Consider the following 21,976-nt stretch of genomic DNA (forward strand, 5'->3'; position numbering starts at 1 on the left):
ATTTGGCAAGATACACGCCAATACCAATACATGTCTATCAGGCAATAATATTGGTAATTGATATATATATATTAAAAAAACAAGAAGAATTTTATCCTTTTTCCTTAAATGGCTTCTTGTTTCAGCTCTTGTGCAATTAGAAACTCCAGCCCATCAGCTGCATTGATCGTATTTATTATATGACATCAGCAGATTAAAATACATGTTTACTATGTACAGATATGTAACAGGGGTGTTAGATAAAGTGCCAAATACATTTTTTTTTACAAAACCAAACAATCAAAACAAATCAAACAAAATAAAACGATGGGATTTGTGGAAGACCATCACACCTGGTGGCCGGGTCCCACAGTTTCATTGCTTCGTGACGAGTAGCCCCCTCATTCGGAGGCTGAATTGCTCAGTGCTGGTTGTGGGACGGTTTGGCACGATTCAGGTGAACCTGTCATGATAGGATGAATACTGGGTGTTCTTTAATTATTATTATTATTATTATTTTTAAAACATTAACCAACATCGACATGTACAACAGATCAGGCTTCTGAGCTGTAACGGTCCACATATTACTCAGAGACAGTGTCAGAAATCCAGCATTGTTGCATTAAGGTTAGTATGTGACGAGGTTAAACTGACCCTGGACCACATCCCTGGAGGTGTACTCGGCATTCCTGTTCACAAGTGGAACGTTTTTTTCTAGTAAATATGAGATGACAGACTACACTTTCCAGACTTTTTTTTTTTTTGCATTATTTTTTTTCTCTTTTCTGACAAACGGAGGAAGTTGACATTCTTTTAGCATTTGATGCTCACTGTGTGTGTGGGATGTTATCTTCCTCATCAACGGGACGGAGACAGTGACCGAGAGACGACGGACGGTAGTCTATAAGAACAGGAGAACGGGCACGCACTTGTTTGCATGTGCGTATTTCAGGCTTTGTTAGATTTCCAGGAGCTACAAAAAGGTCGACAGAACAAATCCCTTCCCTTTTATTATTATTATTGTTATTATTATTATTATCATCATTATCATCCCCCCAGTTCATCCTCCATGGCAGTGATGGATTTACAGACACCAGGTGAAGAAGACTCCAGTCTGTCTGTCACTACTATTAAGTCGCGTTTGGGAAGATCCAGAGAGGTTTTGTTTTCGGTGTACGGTTGGTCTTTCAGTGTTTCTCTGAGTGTTTTAAGGATGTCCGGAGCAGACAACAAACTGCTCCTCAGCTACGATGCTCACAGGACAACGTGGTCAGAGCGCGTTATTTGGAAGGAAGGGCGTCATCAGCTCTTTATCATCCTCTACAGCCACTCGCTGCCATCGTGGCGTCTCTCTGGCCCTCTTCATCTCTCCTCAGTCTTTCCTCACTGACCCTGTGAATTCACCTTTTTACACCTGACTAGCTCTCCTCTTCCTCTTGTACTTCTTCCTCAACCTCCTCTGGTGCCTCCTCCTCCTCCTCTCCCTGCTCTGCTGCTGCCTCTTCCTCTTCCACATTTTCCTTTATTTCCTCCTCATCCTCAGCTTTATCCTCCACTTCTTCCTCTTCCTCTTCAACATCCCCCTCCTCTTGTTCCAAAGCCTCCTCTTTTTCCACTTCTGCCTCCTCTTTCGCTTCCTGCTCTTCTGCTTCCTCATTTTCAATGTCCTCTTCTCTCTCATCTTCTACTTCTTCTCCATCTATTTCCTCTTCTACTTCTGCAGTTTCTCCACCTTCCTCGCAGTCTCCCTTCTCCTCTCCCCCTTCCTCGCCTTCTTCTTCTTCTTCTTCTTCTTCACCTTCCTCCTCCCCTTTTGTCTCCTCCTCTTGTGCTACATCATTGGCTTCTTCTTCTTTCTCTGTCTGTGCTTCTTCTTCTTCTAATTGCCCTTCTTCCTGCACCTCCTCTGCCTCTTTCTCTTCCTGCTCCTCCTCTTCCTCCTCCTCTTCCTCCTGGACTCCATTCTGTTCACTGTTGTGATTTTCCTGCTCATCTTTGTCATCTTCTGCATGATTCTGCTCCTCTCCGTTTGCCTCCACCTGGCTGTCCCGTGTTAAGTCCTCGTCATTGTTATCACAGATGGCTTTCCGGCCGCTCCTCCCGCTGCTGTTCCTCATGTGTATGTGGTTGTGGTTGTTTTGCTCCAGGTCCTCAATAGTGATCTCAAACTGGAAGCGGTCGTGCTGGAGGTGTCTGTCTGGAGGAGGCGAGGGAGACTGGGGCATGGTGTTCAGGTACCACTCCCTGTTCTCTTCCAGCGTGTCCAGCAGCTCCTGAGCATCTGGATGAACCAGGTCGGCCCACGTCTCCCACAGCGGGTGGACGATGTAGTCGATGAAGCCCACCTGGGAAAGAAAAAGAAGATGAAAATACTTCAAATACCAGATGAAGCCACTTTAATGTGTGGTGCTAAAGGAACATGTCAACACTTTGGAGAATATGTTGATTCACTTATGGTTGACTTAGCTGAGCATAAAAACTCAGTTGACCTGATTCTGTCCTTACATCACAAACTCCATGTACCATAACAATTAAAGATGACTAAATCACACATTATCTATTCAATGCCTCAGCTTGCACAAACTTACAACCGCAGTCATCTCAAGGTATATTGTAAGACATGCTTATAAGTATGTCTCCTGTATATTTGACTTGTACAAAAACCTAAGTGATACTTGTGCTTTTAGTTCAATTCTGTAAACTGTCAATTGCTGTTAAATTGTAACTGCAGCTGCTTTATTAGGCCACAAGGTGGTGCCAACTTCCTTGCTGCTGTGTTGCGCTTAAGTTGATAGTTATACAGGGTGGGCCATTTATATGGATACACCGTAATAACATGGGAATGGTTGGTGATATTAAAGTCCTGTTTGTGGCACATTAGTATATGTGAGGGGGCAAACTCCTCAAGATGGGTGGTGACCATGGTGGCCATTTAGAAGTCGGCCATCTTGGATACAACTTTTGTTTTTTCAATAGGAAGAGGGCCATGTGACACATCAAACTTATTGGTAATGTCACAAGAAAAACAATGGTGTGCTTGGTTTCAACGTAACTTTATTCTTTCATGAGTTATTTACAAGTTTCTCTTTGTTCACAGCCATTGACATGTCGAAGAGGTTAACACGTGAGGAGCGATCGAAATTGTGTTGATATCTGGTGAACGCAGTAACCGGGTCATTGCAGCAGATTTCAATGCAAGACACCCTACGAGACCACCCATCTCCCATGCTACAGTTAGCAAACTGCTTGCTAAGTTTCGTGAAACTGGTTCAGTGTTGGATTTGCCAAAATGTGGACGCAAGAAAACTGTCACTAATGAAGAAACATCAGTGGCTGTCCTAGCTTCATTCAGCAAGAGCCCACAGCGTAGCACTCGCCGCATGTCACTGGAGAGTGGCATTAGTCGAATATCCCTTCGGCGGATATTAGCTACTCACAAATGGCACCCTTACAAACTCCAGCTACTGCAGCATCTCAACGAGGATGACCCAGATCGGCACACAGAATTTGCAGAATGGACAAAACAAAAATTGAAACAGGATCCACAGTTCACGCAGAAGATCTTGTTCAGTGATGAGGCAAACTTTTATGTGAATGGTGAAGTTAACAAACAAAACCACTGCTATTGGTCTGACATTAACCCACATTGGATGGATCCCTCCAAGACTGTTGGACCAACAAAAGTGATGGTTTGGTGTGGTATATGGGGTACAACGATAGTGGGTCCATTCTTCATCAGTGGTAACCTTAAGGCCACTGGATATTTGAAATTGCTACATGATGATGTGTTTCCCTCTTTATGCACTGAAGCTGGCACGTTCCCTGAGTTTTTCCAGCAAGATGGTGCACCACCACATTATGGGTGCCAGGTCCGAGCATTCCTAGATGAACAGTTTCCTGGAAAGTGGATTGGTCGTCGTGGGCCAGTTGAATGGCCCCCAAGGTCTCCCGATCTGACCCCCTTAGACTTTTATCTTTGGGGTCATCTGAAGGCAATTGTCTATGGTGTGAAGATATGAGATGTGCAGCACCTGAAACTACGGATACTGGATGCCTGTGCTGGCATTTCTCCTGCGGCGTTGCTATCAGTGTGTGAAGAGTGGGAGAAGAGGGTTGCACTGACAATCCAACACAATGGGCAGCACATTGAACACATTTTATAAGTGGTCAGAAACTTGTAAATAACTCATGAAAGAATAAAGTTACGTTGAAACCAAGCACACCATTGTTTTTCTTGTGACATTACCAATAAGTTTGATGTGTCACATGGCCCTCTTCCTATAGAAAAAACAAAAGTTGTATCCAAGATGGCCGACTTCTAAATGGCCACCATGGTCACCACCCATCTTGAGGAGTTTGCCCCCTCACATATACTAATGTGCCACAAACAGGACTTTAATATCACCAACCATTCCCATGTTATTACGGTGTATCCATATAAATGGCCCACCCTGTACAAAGAAAAAGTCAGACTGCTCTGACACCAGTGCGAGTCTCCACTGCCATATCTGACAAACATCTGAGACAAGTCAGAGCAAACCCAGGACAACACTTGAATGCCAAAAACTGCAGTCCCCTTAACAGCCACTTGAGGCTGATTGAAATCCATTTAATTCCCATGGTAACATCACCAACTTCACAGCACAAGGTTTATAGCCTAGAAAATGGTTTTGGTCTGTACATCTATTTGTACAACCTGCTCTGGTAAACATTTATTAAGCAGAAACCTGCATGGCTGAAAAAGAGTGCTGGTCCAAAGACTCCATATTACTCAACTATGGTGCCTTTAATTCAGCTCATTTTAATGAAGGAGTGATGAGCTCATGCTGTTTCGAGGCATCTGTCGTCTGTCTGTTTACAAGTCACAAGAATTGCTCCTCTGTGAGAGTATTGGTAAGATTGTAGTGAAAGTTGCACTCAATCATCAGCAGATGGGTCTTCACCCAAACTGTGCTCAAGGTCAAGGTCACATTAGTCATTTTAAGGGGCACTTTCCCCCACATTTTCAGAGAAAAACCTCATTCACATTTCTCACAGATTCACAATTCTTGCTCCTCATGTATTGAACAATATTGAGACCAAAGCAATTTAACAAAGTAGTTCACATCAGATTCTCAGCTTTGAGAAAGAAAGAACTTCATGAAATGCCAAATGATGAGACAGCCTGAAATATGGTTTTAGGGTCGGGGTTTTCTGATCTACATTATAGTAAATAATAAAGTGAGTGAAATGACACACTGATGCATTATTGCATATTTACATGTTTTCACGGTCATGATTGATACTGATGATTGTCCATGTAATACGTAATTCCTTCAAATAACTCCTGGCAAAGAAAGCAAATAACATATGTCCCTTAAGTAGTATTTTCCCTTTGCTAGAGCTAAATCCGACTGGCTGTACATTAACAAACAGAAAAACATTTTACAAAGTGCAGAATCTGTGACCACAAACTTGACACAGAATGATGTTACTGTTTCTCATCATGAAAATCAGAAGAGGCATATCTCTGTAGCTGCTTCCAGCTGGACGTTGACACAGGAATACATTTCTCACACACGTATCCAAAACAGATTTACTGACTGAGAGTTTAGCATAAGTTATTCCAGTATTAATTGTGCTGACAAATTTTGGGGGACAAATAAAAGTGCTGCACAATCAACAGTTTGTCATTCTGCCACAACGCAAAATAAAACGCAATTATCAGTTTTAATTCTAGTTGCGTCGTGGCCCGAGGTTTGTTGGTCTCTCCACGTCATTCAGCAGCCAGCAGTTGGACTACTTTAAAATTTCATTTCTCCAGAGGATGAACCTTACTGACTTTTGTGTCTCTGAGTTTTTTCTTTCCTTCCTGTTGCTCTGAGAGAAAGCAGACACACCGACTAAAATGTGGTTTTAAAAAAATAATCTGGTCCCCCACAGTATATGAATTGGAACGATCTTAGCTGGGCTTCTGTCCTAATTGCCACCATCCAAACAAACATGTTTAAATAGCCCAATCCCCAACTGTGTGTAAATCACAGCCTCACACACACACACACACACACACACACACTTTCTCTAGACCTAGTCTTGTGCAAATGGCTAACATGCCAATGTTTAAAGATTTATAAGTTCTCAGTTTGTACATTTGATGCACATTTGTCACATATTTTACTTTTTTTTACTGGTGTGTTTACAAATGTTAAGAAACTGAGACTTCAAAACCCAGTACACTGACACCTGAAGTTGTATTGTCACATAACCGCTAACCAATCTGCCATTTTGGACGTGTGATCTTGTGGGAAGGAAAAAAGGGAGTTTTTTCTTCCCGCTGTTGCCAAAGTGCTTGCTCATAGGGGGCCATATGATTGTTGTTTTTTTCTCTGTATCTATTATTGTAGGGTCTACCTTATAATTTAAAGCAGCTTGAGGCGACTGTATAAATAAAATTGAGTTGAACTGAATCGAATCGAACCTTGTAGGATCAAGTGAATCAGGCCCAAATCAATGGTAACCATCTGGCAACCGCTGGTTGCTAGGGAAAAATTTGTATTGTGTGCAATTCTTTGGTTGCTACCAAATTGCTCTCTTCCATAGCGCACTTCCTCCCCTCATCCCCAGTTGGTCATATCAGTTGGCTGCCGCTCCCTGAGCCTGGTTCTGTTGGAGGTTTCTTTCCGTTAAAAGGGAGTTTTTCCTTCCCAGTGGCACCAAGTACTTGCTCATAGAGGGGTTGTCTAATTGTTTGGTGTTTCTTTCTAACACTGAAGGCTCTTTATCTTACAATATAAAGCTCCTTGACGCAACAGTTGTTCTGAATTGGCACTATATAAATAAAACTGAATTGCATTTGTGCATATATTTACCACTGCTTGTCGTTTTGTGTTCATTTTATCATTATCAGATCGGATACTTTCCCCACACACTACCAACTCCCACATTTGCGGTGTTTGTGAATGACCTGCCACAGACAGAAAAATGCTCATTAACACTTTCTCAGAGTCTCAGCATAAACTGAAGATTTAACAGAGTCTATTTCAGGGTTGTTATTTCACACTGCTCTGTGTTTCTGTTGTTTTATCCACCCTTGCTATCATAGACACTTTTAAAGTTGCTTGTTTGTGGCTCATTATCCTTTCTGTGTGCACATTTAACATCTTCACTATATTAATGACGCTGTGAGTCAGAGAGAGCATTACCTGACTTTTCTCCACAGACGCAGTGTGTTTGTCACACATGGCGCTGATCTCCATCCCTCTCTCGCGTTCTTTGTCGCCCTGCCGAAAGAACTCCTCCATGATCCTCTCCGTCCACTGTCTGTATAAAGGTAAGGGCTTGGTGGGGTTGCTCAGGTCTGCACAGTGCACCATGTTCCTCAGTACCTACGATCATACAAGAATATTTACTGTTATGTATGTCATTCTCTCTCTGTTGGGTCAAATGTTACTGATCAAGTTACCTGTATTCGTTCTGTATAGTGGTCCAGAAGTAGCACGCCAGAACTTGTCACCTTCTTGGTCTCCACCATTGTCTTTAAATCAGCCAGCAGTGTCATGTGTTTGGACATGTCTGTGGCTAACACCTGCAGAAAACGACAGAAAGAAGTGCAAACTACTCTCTGTCCAAAGTTTTTATTTTGCATCCTTGAACCTGTAACATGCTCTACGCTCCGTTAGGAATCAAAGCCCCCTCTACTCCTGTGTGATTATAAATTACTCTGAAAATATATAATGCAAGAATCAGGGATGAAGTCAGTCCACTTTTTCTCTAAAGGGAACCTATTATGCTTTTCCTTTATTTATCACAATGTTGTGTGCTCAAATCTTTAAATAATGACCTGATTATTTAAAGATTTGAGCTTACAGTTGTGGTCAGAAGTTTGCACACATTCATCATGGACATGAATGTTCTCTTTGAACTGTCTCTAATATACACAGACTCATATATATATATATATATATATATATATATATATATATATATATATATATATATACACACACAAACTCTCTTAAATCTTTCGGTAAGAGGAGCTGAAGGGTCTACAACATCTTTTAACTTGACAAGGCCAGAGTCAAATAACTTCATGATTGACTATAGCAAACATTAAAAATAATTAGTTTGATAGGCCTCATTCAATATTCAGAACAATGGGTCCAAGTCCAAGAAATGCAGTACAAAGCACAGAGTACAAAGTTGCAAACGTTTTTGGAGGCATTCAAATGGAATTCAAATTCCACAATCATCAGTTCAAACACTTGTCACCATCAGAAGAAAGGAAAGTAATAAGATTTTCAGGAACCAATCAGGCCTGGCATGAACTGGAAACCGCTGGAACACCTGGATCACTGTCCACAGTGACTCGAGTTCTACCATCAACATTTCACCACGGGCTGAGAGGAAGAAGACCAGGAAAGAAGCCCCTACTCCTTGGTGCAGGAAGAATTGACACCTTCAGACTCAACTGAAGTGTGGCGCAGTCTACATGGACAAGCCATTCTCCATGTAGACAGCTCTACATATGATCAGATGAGACAAAGATTGAAGTATTTGGCCACAGTGACAAGAGGTATGTTTCAAGGAGTAAAGGTGAGGTTTTGTACCAACTGTCAAGCATGGTGGTGGTAGCATCATGTTCTGTACCTGTTGTGCTGCCAGTGCTGTTGGTGCATTGCACAAAGTGGATGCAATAATGAAAGGAAACACCTCCACAAAAATAATGATCCCAAACACACATCAATACTGGTTTCAAAATGGAACAAGCAGGCTTCCCAAAGTTCCAACCTCAAGGCTACGGAAAATTTCTGGACTACGCCGAGTCAGTGCCAGGAAACCAACTAATTTAAATGAACTCTACCAATTCCACCAAGAATAGTAGTCAAATATTTAGCCACAATTATGCCTGAAACTTGTTGATGGCTAACAAAAAGGTCTGGTTGAAGTGGAACACATTTACCCAAATATTAGTGGGTATACTTTTGACCCTGTGTCGATTATCTACCCCCCCAAAATGAATTCAAATGCTATCAACCATTCCACCCTGGAAAACGAACATTCAGAAATTACAATGACATTTATCCCCATGAGAGCGGATATGATTCTGACCACAACTGTATGTACAAGTAGTCCCTATAAATCAAAAGCTGTATTTAAAACACTTCATCTGTATCTTTAAGGCATCATATATAAGGGATAACCCAAATCTCTTGCTGTGAGCACAGCAACCCCACCCACTGCAAACCTTGTGTTTGCAAAGTGCAGCCAGTCAGAATAAAGGTAGCTTAAATGAGGAGAACTAAAACAGATACATTCAGTTTCCTGTTCAAGGTGTTTAAATATACACTTAAGAGAATCTTAAGAGAATACAAATCTTTAAAACTAAATAAAATATAACTAAAACTAAAAATGATAAATTAGATTCATACATCATTTGCATGATAATAGAAAAAAATTTGAAATTCTGTTAGGTTACTGTTACATTATTTTAAAACTAGTTCCCTACCATATCGATGACGAGCTTGCGAAGGCTCTGGCGCTGCCGCTTGGTAAGGTTCTGGAAAATGTCACAGTTTTCTTGGTGCAAAAGCTTGAAGCCCACGGCGAGATGGTGGTTCTCCAATACTGACTCGTCGTTATACATTAGGGCCAGCTCTGAGTCTGAGCGCAGAGGAGGGGGTGTGAACACAGCGTGTGCAAATATCAAAGCATGTGTTTGAGTGTGTGAGCGTGTGTGAACTCACTGGTGTTGATGAGGAACTGATTGGAAACTCCGGGATGGTCTACATCGTGGATGGCTGCAGCAAATAGAGCGGCGAGGATTTCCAGGTCAGTGAAGACAGCCTGAAATGACAAGAAGGGCAGGAGACAAAAGTCAATACCTCTGACAGTTTCAAAACTAGTTTCTGTGCTAATAAAATGCAAGAAGGTGTGTCTAATTGTAAAGAACATACGGCAGTTGAAGAATATGGACAAACGTTTTTACTGTCTTTGCAGACGTGACCATACCGCAGCTAAATGTGAGACAGTATGCGACATGCTGCTACTAAGACACAAAATTCTATCTAACTTAAACAACAAACACACACAAACTCTGTTCTTAGAGTTTGTGCGTTCTTATTGCCTTTTGCAGCAGTTTTCTTGGAGTCATAAGATAAGATAAGATAACCTTTATTAGTCCCACACGTGGGAAATTTGTCATATTTTGCCTTTAAAAACTGTATAAAATGTTTTGATGCCTTTTCTTGGGATTCATTCTGTGGACTTCATGTCACATCATATTCTCCCCTCTCTGTAAAACTTAATAAAAACTAGGAAAAACTGGGTCTTCCAGTGGTTTCACCCAGTTGTAATCCTGTTTCCAGTCATTTTTATATCTGCATTTCCATATTCTGCCAAAAACTGTGCAGCTTGTAACTTTGTAGTTCCCTAATTTTGTGTATTGTGTAAGCAGCAAAAGCTTGTGACGGGTTAACCTGCACTTGACCCACAAGAACAGCCTTTTCTGCTTTCTTTGCAAGCCAGACAGAAAAGCGGCTGTCCTGCTGTCCTGAAAACTAGAGCTAATCAAAATATGGAACACTGTCTCAGTGTGTGGGAGACAAATGCATTCCCAGATAAAGTCAGATGTTGTTCTTTTATTTCCAGTAGATAAAACAGCAACCACAGTGACACTGAACCCAGCTCCCATTGTTTGTGTGTTTTAATCTGTGATCAATATCAGCCCAAGTATTACTTATACTTCATACTCAAGTCATAATGCTGTGAAAATCTTTTAAACTTAAGATTTCTTTGTTGTTACATCACTGCATAAGCCATGGTATAATAAGGGTCACATGGTCAGTCTGCTTTGGATGCAATGTCACCACATAAAAGGGCTCCAGCTTTTTATGCAACACATTAACAAACATGTGACAAAAGTAAAAACATTCTCTCCAGCTTTTTATCTTTTTTAAATTGTTATTAATTTTCCGGGATGTTTCTCAGGTGCAGCTTCTCCATAGAACCATGTGTGATAGATCAGGTACACATTTCTTTTCTGTTGATAATCTAACACCCGGATCCACAGTTGAATCCTCTCACCCACAACAAGTTGTGACAGATGTCTGTGTTTCCCTGAGGCTGGGTCTGCAGGAGGTTTCTTCCTGTTAAAAGGGAGTTTTCCCTTCCCACTGTCACCAAGTACTTGCTCAAAACAGGATCCTCTGATTGCTGGAGTTTTATTGTAGAGTCTTTACCTCACAGTATAAAGCACCTTGAGGCAACTCTTGTTGTGAATTGGCGGTATATAAATACAACTGAATTTATTTAAATTAAACAGTTGTTACTCTACTAACCTGTAAAGACTGGTACTTGTATAGCACCTTTCTACTCAGCCCTCAAAGTGTGTCATACAGCACTTTAATCTATGCCCAAGGGATTTTCTAACATAGACACACACACTCAGAGTTCGATGGATGCATCGGGGGCAACTCACTGTTCAGTATCTTGCCTAAGGATCCTGCAGTATGTGGACTGGAGGAATCAGAGCAGCCACAGGTGCAATTTATAAAATCCATGGTGAACAGGTCAGTTTGAGGCCTTGGGCTAAAAGTCTGAGGAAACTTGAAGCTCAAACATATTTTTTTGTCTAGACACATGAATAATATGCATTTTAATATATAATGTATTCCAGTATGACACACTTATTTAAATAGGTCTATTTGTTTGAGAAAAAGGGTTAAATCATGTTCAGCTATGAAAGTACCCAGATGTTTCAGTTAGAAGATGTTTGTCTTTCTTTGCTTTGATTTTTTATTCTCTCCACCTTTTCTTCACGCCTCTCTCCTTATGTGTGAACAGACATCAAAACTGTGTGTGTGTTTCTGTGTGTCTGTGTGCATGTTGACGTACATCAAGAGCAGGTGTGGAGAGAAGAACATGTGTGGACTGGGTGACATCTGCAGCATGGAGGCTGTTGTGGTACGCTACGTTTCCATGGTAATGGTCCTCCAGGGTCATCACGTAAGTGACAAAGGTGTCGACTGGGATACGAAATGTCTTCAACAGCTCTCGCTCCTGAGGAGGAGCGAGACAGAAGAAAAGGGAGTACACCGTGTACATGAGCACAGACACGAACAGTCCACATTTATATGATTTTTTTTTTTTTACCTGGAAGATGGCGTACATGATGCAGCTGAGAGGTCTGTTGTTGGAAAACTCTGATACTCTGAATATGTTAAAACTCCACTTGTCCAGATCCTCCAGCTCCTGTTTCAATACACAAAGTAACGTGTGACTTCTTAAGAGCGAGCCATAGCTTGAAAATCACACAGTTTCAAAAATGCTTCATCAAAACTTTTAGAGGGTTGTATTAAAGTCCTCCTTACAGTACAGTGCGCTGTATACTCTACTTTCAAGGAGCCAGACTTTCTTGTAACTTTTAAAAGTGGTGTTGAGCAACAATTCTCCAGTTTTCTGAAGGTCTTTCAAAGATTTTCTTTGGACATTCCCTCATTTTCAGTCCAATTCTTGCACTTGACCATTTTTAGCAGATGTTTAATAAGTCATTTAAAACTGACCTACGAATCACTCAAACATAAAAAAAAACCTAACTCAAGGTATGAACAAGTGTTTTGTCTACACATAACAGACAACAAAGAACCCGTTCCAAATCTGTATCTTTAGTCACTTTGCTACTAACAGCATATTGCCAAAACACATAGCTTGTTCTTAAATGAATTTTAAAAAGTGCAAAAGATAACACATAACTGTCATTAATAAGTACAGAGGAGGTCAGGAGAGAGGAACAACAGAGAGCCTTCAGCCAGTGGTGTTGGGGCTCGCAAAAATGATGGAATATTGAACCCAGAAATGTTCATTCTGACTGGCAGTGGCTTAATTTTTCAGCATGAAAATGATCTTAAGCCCGCTGCTAATGCAGTAAAAGCATACATGGATAGAAGAACACACAGTAGAACCCTATCAGTCATGGATTGGCCTCCCCAGAACTCAGACCTACACATTACTGAAGCAGTGTGGGATCCATTTGACCGAGAACAGAACAAAAGGCAGCCAACATCCAAAGAACTCTTCCTGAAGACTATTTAAAGAAAAGAGTTTCCCAGCAAAACAGATAAATAAATGGAGGGTAGTTTAAGACTTTAGCACCAGACTTTAGCCCAAAGGTCAAACACATGACTCTAAATCAATTCTAAGGTCACTCTGTATTAACCTACATAATGTTTCCTGACAAGACTCCATTGAGCAAACAGCTGAAAGTTCAAATCATCCTCCATCCCAAACATGAGCAGACCTCCAGTGCTTCCATCCCTGAGCTCTGGCACCATTTCAACACTAATCACACAGCAGACATTGCTTTGATGTCTCTCAGCATAACCTTGACAGTTGAGGCTCAGTGGTAGGTGGTCCACAGATGTATATCTGTATATGTATATCTGTCACCTGGTCCAGTTCATAATTACAATGGCAGAGGAACAAAGCTTTATGTTTGTATCTAGCATACTTTAATGTGATTTATGTGCTGCAGCATGACCAAGCAGTCAGACACAGTCTCCACCCCACTGTGGACCTTCCAAAAAATTTGGTGCTAAAGACTGGATGGAATTAAACAAGCAGGCGTCAGACACTAGAAAGCAGACAAAAGGATTAATAAAAGACTCCTGCTGGTATGTGAACAGACATAAACCTAATAAATATATGAGCACTTTTTTCTTACAAGTCAGTACTTGCAGTTATTTTCTGAAAAGCCAGGCCAAACTCTCTCGATTGCATAAAGTATACAGTAACGTGGGATATAATCATGTTTGCTTATGTTTCTATCAGATACAGGGTACGTGCGTACATCTGTTTCTTGCTGCTAGAAGGGAAAAACAAATCCAAAGTCATGAAAAATAATATCATTTTTCAGAGATCTGAGCTCAAGTCTGAGCAAAGTTTGATGGCGAGTGCGAATAACGCAGATAGAAAACAGCACCTTGGCAAGCTCATCCTCGTGGTCCGTGTTGACGCCGAAGCGAGGCATGGAAGCGCTGGAGAGGCTGGAGCTGTGAGACAGTTTCCTCACTCCGCTGATGTGACTCATGGGTTTATCTTTCAGAGTCGGAGACGGGATTTCCACCTCATTCTGCTTGTCTGCAGACACACACACACACACACACACACACACACACACACACACACACACACACACACACACACACACACACACACACACAGTGGATTTATAATTTTTAATTTGGATAAGGTCATAAATGCAATGTGGACAGAAATCACATTCTGGTCCCGCTCACCCATGAAGGTGCTGGAGATGTACTCAGACACCTGGTTCCCGGAGCGACTCATCTCTGACAGGTGAGAGAGCTCTCTGTTCAGCATCCTCTTAAACTGTGGCAGAATGAGAACAAAACACAAAGGTGGTGTGAGTCAACCTGAGGCTTCCCTCAGGAAACTCAGCGTTATTATTCAAAACAGAAGGCCTGTTTGGATTCTGGGCTTTGAGTGAGTCCAGAGGTTTAAGGAAACAGTAAAACAACTGTTAGAAAAGAAAAAAAAGGAACTACTGAGATTCATGTTGGAGATAGATTTTTACATTTTCTGTTTAGTGTCCTATAATTATTACTTACAGCACAGATCAGCACAGAGGCACCAAGTCATGTATTAACTGATAGCAAAAATCAAAATGTAATGTTTTGAGCTAAATATTGAAAACATATATAAAGGTTCATCTGCACGGTTATGAGCTGATCTACGGCTGGTGACATGTTAGTAGGTTTGTACGGTGTTAGTTACAAACCTTGTTGGAGGCCATCTCGCTGACAGAGCGGTGTGTCTGGATGGTCTCCAGCTGGTCTAAGCACCAGTCCAGCTCCTCCAGTGTGTCCAGGGCGAGCTGCTGGTACTGCTGGTCTGATAGTGTCGCCCTAGGACTGACGCACACTCCACCCAAAGGAGACCTCCTAAAAAAAAAAAAAAGAGTAGTAAAATAATTAGGCTTTTGATAACCCAGTACAATCCACATGTTCTTGATAATCTATTAATTTTAAAATTAATGTATCACTTTTGTGTTTAAATGTGTTTTCTGTTTGAATCTCCCATTCAGTGTGTTGCCTAAAGTTAATCTTGGTGGTAAATATATGAGATAAATTAAACTCAGCTGAATCAAATTCATTAAATAGTTAATATTTGATATTTTAGCGCTTCGACCAACATGGATGAATGTAAGAAGTGGAAAATAAGAAGGTGCTGTAGTAGTGTAGTAGATAGAAGGATTTGTTTTGAGTATTCTGGGCTAAGAACAATACAATAAAATCAATACAACTGAAATGATGTGATGTACAGAAAGGTACAAGTATCTGTAATCACAAATGTGTGCATGGGTGTTAAACTGCATGCTTTTTAAGCATGGATACTACCTCAACTGTAAATAAAAACAGAATGCTACAATTTGGATGTTATTTTGAGCATACATTTAGTTGGAAAAAGCACAAAGTCAACATCTGAAATGCTGAAACTGAGAATTTTTTGTTGTTTTTTTTTAACTTGCTAAAATTTGAATATGGTGCAAGCAACGTGTTTTTAAAAAAAAACTGTAATAGTGTGTTACATTACATGCTTTTAACAATGCTCTGTAAGGAAACAGACTTCCAGTACTTGTTGGTTACTGTAGTTCAGCTGTTTGATGCTGACAGAAACAGTGGTTGGAGACTACAGCAAGACCAAACTCATCAAAACACAATAAACCTGAAGCTTTCTCGCCTCGCTGTTTTAAAGAAAGGAGCAGGTCCATCTTCAAAACAACGTTTGTGCATCAAAGTGGCAATAAAACGACAATAAGATGGAGTCAGTCTGCAACTGAATAGGGTCAAGTTGGGATCTGTTTGTAGTACATCAATTAAATGTGAAATTTGTTAAAATAAATCTTTTGCTGTCTACGTACACAAAAATTCACATTAAACCAAAGTTTACATTCATTACTTACATTTAGAGTCCTGACAGAACCTCATACCTACAATCACTGATGTAGCTGCTTCAGGGCAGCGATTTAGCTGCAAAATGACAAGCGCTCTGCAAACTTGCATTTTTACAGGTTTTTACTGATTTTTCCAAGGTGCAAGGAGCTTGCTGTCCTACTTTGTTTGTTTGTTCGCTAATTTATTTTGATCATGTAAACAATTTCATTTGGCAAAGAATAGAAGATAAAAAATCCTATACAAAATAAAGCTAAACGTGTGTGACTGAGCTGTAGCTGTTTTTCATACTTTTGCTTTCATAATGTATGTTATAAGGCACCTCGGCTACTTTCCTATAGCAATGTTGAGCTACTGTATGGTTGGAATACATGCAGAATGTGGTTTGATAAAATAAGTAAAACCTTCTTGCACCCAACTACTTTTGCATTCTGTCTTTATTTACATTTTCCCTAACATCCCTTTTCTTATTGGTAACAGGTCTTATAAACTCCTGTAACATACAAATGGTCCTTTAACTTATGAAACATAAACTCTGTGGACAACAGGTGGTGATACTGACTTGACGGTCGGTGTGGAGACGTTGGCAAGGATGGTGAAGTTGCTCCGTACCGATCGCAGACTAGCCAATACCTACAATGATCGCGCAGCATCACAGGAAAACAGCATAAATACAGAACAAGCTTACACAGATGTGTACATATTACTGAGAGGTGAACGCTTAATAACGTGATCAATCATTTTTGCTGTTTCAATAAAAACTTCACCTCCAAATCCTATAATTATACTGAGTGTCTGGGCACACTGGAAACAGTATGAACCAGTTTTTATGACCACTCATGAAGATAAATGAATCTATAAAGTCAAACTCACTTGGGCAAAAGGTGTGACAATAAAATCTTCTGCAGTATGCCTAAGACAGGAAGAGTTGAAAAATAGAGAGAAAGATGAGTGCAACATTTCATACAGCCATGGATAAAGTCATCACTAATCTCATCTCTCTCTGTAACTCTCACCCTTCGCTGGCGAGGGAGGAGTTCCGTGAGACCGTCTTGGGTGACATGTCGTAGTCCGAGTCGGAGCGGTACAGGAAGGACTCTCTTCTCTGGCCCTGGGGGAAGGTCGTGTGGAGCGTGAGGCTCGGACTCTGGGAGCCCAAAGGGGTGTGACCTGGGGACACGCCATTTTCTGCTTCGCAACTGGAACATGATAGCAGTGATTAGAGAACGACAGGAAAGCTTTCTGCAAAATGAAATCGGTGATTTGACGAGGGCTTAAAATGTGTGTGAACCTGTCAGAGTCTGCTTGTGTGATGGAGATGCGAGGCGGGATACGAAGGGGAAGAGTTGTGGGACGTGATGCGTTGCCCAGGACTTCTGGTGACCGGGTGCGATCTCGAGGTCGCAGCCAGCAAGGTACCTGGTGAGGTAAAACGTAGGTTCAGTCCGGCACAATGGGTGTGACTCAATCAATTACATCAGTCAACGATCTGTGATTCTAGGCACAATTATGGGCAAAGCTACTGTTAGGGAGATATAGCTTGCCTAACCAAGGTTTTAACAATAGGTGGGTGGAGCTTATGTGCTTAAAGCTAGTACACCTAGCTGATGAGATGACCATATTAAGACTATCCAGTGTCACTGACATCATACAGAGGCAAGAGTAGATTTAGAGCAGTGGGAAGGCTGTGCTTTTTATTCTGCACATACCTCACAATCAGGTACACACGATTAAAATTTTAGGATTAGGGTGAAATAAATGAATGAGTGTTTGCTGTAAATAGTTTTGGTGATTTTCAGTGTGAGAGGTCAAAATTTGCCCATCTAGTTCACATTTTCAAAATCTATTTGTCAGCAGGTAAAAAATATTTTGGCATGAAATGCTATCAAAAAAATGTTGTTTTGAGTTTTTCCTATTGATCCCTTGGCAGCAGGAGAAAGCTGTAAATACACTAACATTTTAAATTCTCGCTAAGTGATAAACCTATAAACAATTTCCTATAGAAAACACAGAGCAGACAAAGAGTAGCATATGTATTTGTTTTGCATGATATTTATTACTGAACTGAACCCTTTGACCGTGTTTGTGCACTTGGTGCCTTTAGGAACATTTTAATGCAGTTATGTGTCAAATTATACAAACTGCTGTGTGGTTAATAATCTGCACAGCAGCCCATTTAATCACAGTCCAGCAATCTTTTATTTTATTTGTATGTTACTTAGCACTAATTAGCAGGTGTCTCTCATCAGTATTGTGAATTGGTCTAGGAACTTTTTGGGGCAGTTTTCATTGATCAGTGGGACATGAGAACTGCTCATACAGGAACACCGGTCATATCTGATTAAAAGATACTTAAACGGTTTGGTGTATTTGCTCCAAACAAGAGTTTTAAAAAGCTTTTCCTCCCTGGAAATTGTAGTTTGACCACCATCTTTGCTGTTATAGAATTCTCGCACAGGTTCAGCTAAGCTTGCAATCATTACCTCTGTCCTCTGATACAATTTGGCTTCATAAAACCAGGATTGCTATAGCCTCCTAGGGTTCAAAACAGGTGCCCACAAACGGTGGATGAACTCACGGTAACTACAGTCTATGTCTAAAAAAAGGTCATTTTCTGCACTATTCAACTTCAGATAAGTTTGAAGTACTGCTTGAAGTAACAGAAGAAGAAGAGACAGATCTTGGTGGTTCACCAAAGTGGTCCTTATAATTCAGTGACCTGTTATGTTAAACTGTTTGTTGCTATCAACAGGGACTTCAGGTGTTACCAAATCAACGTGACTGGAACCATTTAGATTGCCACTTTAACATGCTCATTCCATCTTCCCATACCTGGAGACTTGGCGAGAGTCTTCTGCTCCTCCCTCTGCGTAACTCAGCCCCCAGCGTGGACCCGGACGTATACGATCGGCTGTAGCGAGATGACTCCGCCTTCTCCCCAGCACCTGTTATATCTGTGTCATTTCCCTGAGAGACAGAAGGGAGGCAGGTAAGGGAAATGGGGATATGGAACAAGAAGGTGCATCTTCAGAGGATTAAAAGAGAACATATTGTGTCTTTCACAAAAACACTGTGTTGCGTTTGTAATGATTAAAAAAACCCAACACATTCAGTAGCAAAAATGGAAGAACGCAGTTGCTGTTTTGGCTCATGTCCCAGGCTGTGTTGTTTTGCCATATTCAAACAATGACGAGCAAAGAAACTTGTACAGAAACACAGACTATAAATTATTGATGTAAGTGTGTGTGACTGTGCATGTGTGTCTGGGATAGGGCCTCTACAGACTGAGCTCTTAGAGGCTGATCTGCACTGCAGTACCGTAGCAACAAAACACTGGGGGAATGGTAGCAGTTGCTAGGCAACAGTGCCGTGTTGCTTCCATGCTGTGTTTGATGTCATCCAGACCCAGATGTGGGGAGATGCTCGCATCCACGCACGCATGGACACACACACACAAACACACACATAAACAGGCACACATGGACACATAACAAAATGTATAATCAATAAAAGAGCTCCCGTTTAATGCATGCTGTTATGTCCTTTAGCCAGGACTTCACCTTTAAACGGAAATCACTCATTTACATAGAGCACTCATTTAGCTGCGGCTCATTTACATAGAGGACTGGGACTGAGTGGCTCCTGCTGGGTGAGTGTAGGCTGGAGGAGGCAAACTGTCCACTCGGACTTCTGAGTGTGTGCGGGAACAAAGAGAGCTTGGATGTGTGAAAGTCATGGGGCGTTTATGTGATGGTAGGCATTCAAGTTACACACACACACACACACACACGCACGCACGCACACACACACACACACACACACAGAGTTCAATGAGGTCTACGGTCTCTGTGACTGTGACAAGGTTAGCAGATTTTCCCTGATTGTTCAGATCTTCCTCCTCACCTCTTCTCCAGTCACCGACAGCACGCTGCGGCTCTTCTTCATTCTGATTGGCTCGTTCTGGGCCCCAGGGCGGAGCGTTCCGGAACCCAGGCAGCAGAGCAGGTGGAGAGCCAGGACCGGAGAGGTCAGAGGTCACTGCAAGGTCAAACCGGGGTCAGACCGGGTCACAACCGGCCCCCATTGGAGCGGATTTGGCCAGCCAACCGCCTCACTCGCGCTCCCTCTGCACCTCAGTCTTCAGATGGTTGAAGTAAAGCGTGGCGGAAAACAGTAAAGGAGCATTTACGCAGCCCTCAAAGGCTGCAGGTTCAGACCGAGGCCGCTGACCTTTGTTTGGATCTGTCTCTTTTCCAAAGTCAAAGGCAGAAGAAAGAAAAAAGTCACTCCATGTTGTCTTGCTTAGGCCAGATGAGCCAATGAACATCCCAGTCAGGGTTCATGATGCCGTTGCCAAAGGAAACCCCTTTCTCTTAAACGTCTATCCAGCTCTGAGAGTTGTCTGCATGATGTTCCCCAGTTGTTAACCTGATTCCACATGAAGGCAATTTCCCAACAATTAAGAATCCAAAATCCAAAGAGATTACAGAGAAATTTGGTCCTCTCCTTTCTCAGGTCAGTCATCCACAATATGACTGGTCATGGTCTGGATCCAAATCCTGCTTAGGAAGACGTGTCGAGCATGACCTCATCTGAGAAGTCCAAACATCCTGGTTTGATCTGCCAGTCAATCCTGGAAACAGTCTTCCTGTGAGAAAACAGAAATTAAGAGTTAGTATGTACAGACTTTAAAAAACAAGAACAAAACAGAAATACTCTTTCCTGTCTTATTTCAGTGAATTTATTTGATATATCATAAAATTGGAAAAACTTGTCCTCATGTATACAGTACTACAGAAGATGTGAGTGGTTTTCCATGATACAAATTTCATATATGAAAAAAAGCCTCCAAACAAAACTCTCAAGACATGGCTGGTTGACTGGTAAATAACTCAGAGCAAGGACAACGTGTTTTGATTGGCCTTTCTGGAGCCGTACCTACAGTGTGGCTAATTCTGAGCAGATACTGCAACACCAAAAAGCTCTCTGATGTTATATAATTACTCTGAGCAGTCCAAGCTGACCTAATTCTATTGGATGGGACAGATTCAGCATATCAGAGTGTTTCTGATGGAGCTGGTACACACATAGAGAGCTGCTGGAGAAGACTTTCATCAAGGGTCACCATGAACACACCCTCTCAGCGATGGGTCTTCCACACAGCAGCGTCCGCACAGATTCACACGGGTAAAAAAAAAACAAAAAACGAAAGAAAACAAACCCAAAACAAAAGAGGAGAAATCATCAAATGCATAGTGACACAGTGACATATATATGCACAGACAATCAAGGCATTTGAGCACTTACACACACACGCAATAGCTGCAAACCAATACCACCTCCACTACAGATAAAGCAGCTTATAAAACCAAGCAGCAATGCATCAATATGCAGCTCAACCACCAGCCTGCTGTTCTCTTACAAAACACCCAAATACATATATAAAGCGAGCGCGCACATGCTGAAAACATGCACATATGAGGAATGCCCCTGCTGTCATGACTGTTTGCACACACTGCATGAGGTATGTGTCACACACACATACACACACACATGTCCACATACACTGGCACACACAGACTGGAGGATGTAGGAATAAAAAAACACACTCACCTTGATCGCCTGAAGATCAACAGCAAGATGGGCTGCGCCTCCTCTTGCTTTCACTTGTCGCCTTCTCCTTCTCTCCCCTGCTCCCTCTGTTTTTCTGTAGACATAGCGGTGTATCGCCACGGCTAGAGGGGGAAAGAAAAAACCCCCCACATACACACACTTGCTGTTTTCATGAATATCCGCGGCTTTACCAGCTCCCCTCCCTCCCTTTCTCTCCTCTCCCTCTCCCCTGCCTCAGTGGTCTCCCCCAGCCACCCCCCCTCTCACCACCGCCACAGCCTCCACGGAGAAGCCCATCTTCCCTCCTCTCCCTCCTCCTGCACAGACGCACAGTATGTCCATTAATCCCATACAACACTCTCCGCTCCTCTCCTCCTCTCTCCATCGGTACTCCTGTCTATTTCTATTTTTTCCATCTTATTAGCAGCCACACACTG

At 41.8% G+C, this 21,976-nt stretch overlaps 1 protein-coding gene across 2 annotated transcripts; it reads right to left on the minus strand.

Annotated features, from left to right (window-relative positions):
* Window positions 1-169: 169 nt before the first annotated feature.
* Window positions 170-21,711, minus strand: LOC134628986 (3',5'-cyclic-AMP phosphodiesterase 4C-like). 2 transcript variants are annotated; one of them, XM_063475859.1, is made up of 18 exons: window positions 21,540-21,711; window positions 21,014-21,078; window positions 19,830-20,574; window positions 18,759-18,893; window positions 17,218-17,345; window positions 16,943-17,125; window positions 16,800-16,839; window positions 16,489-16,559; window positions 14,753-14,915; window positions 14,250-14,343; window positions 13,934-14,091; window positions 12,109-12,207; window positions 11,851-12,015; window positions 9,702-9,801; window positions 9,464-9,618; window positions 7,421-7,543; window positions 7,161-7,343; window positions 170-2,324 (listed from the first exon to the last, which is right to left on the minus strand). In XM_063475859.1, exons 3-18 carry the CDS (start codon window positions 19,869-19,871, stop codon window positions 1,398-1,400), a joined length of 2,766 nt encoding a protein of 921 aa, XP_063331929.1. In that variant the 5' UTR covers window positions 19,872-20,574; window positions 21,014-21,078; window positions 21,540-21,711; the 3' UTR covers window positions 170-1,397. The 2 variants fall into 2 exon arrangements, with proteins under 2 accessions (XP_063331929.1, XP_063331928.1); XM_063475858.1 differs by lacking the exon at window positions 21,014-21,078.
* Window positions 21,712-21,976: the final 265 nt, after the last annotated feature.

This window comes from Pelmatolapia mariae, linkage group LG6, assembly GCF_036321145.2.
Source record: "Pelmatolapia mariae isolate MD_Pm_ZW linkage group LG6, Pm_UMD_F_2, whole genome shotgun sequence".
Taxonomy (NCBI): Eukaryota; Metazoa; Chordata; class Actinopteri; order Cichliformes; family Cichlidae; genus Pelmatolapia; species Pelmatolapia mariae.

Coding starts and splice junctions, on each gene's coding strand:
- LOC134628986 (XM_063475858.1), bottom strand. CDS start 19,871: ATGAAGAAGAGCCGCAGCGTGCTGTCGGTGACTGGAGAAGAG. Junction 18,894..19,829: donor TGTCGGTGACTGGAGAAGAG/GTGAGGAGGAAG, acceptor TCTGTCTCTCAG/GGAAATGACACAGATATAAC. Junction 12,016..12,108: donor TCATGTACGCCATCTTCCAG/GTAAAAAAAAAA, acceptor GCTCCTCCTCAG/GAGCGAGAGCTGTTGAAGAC.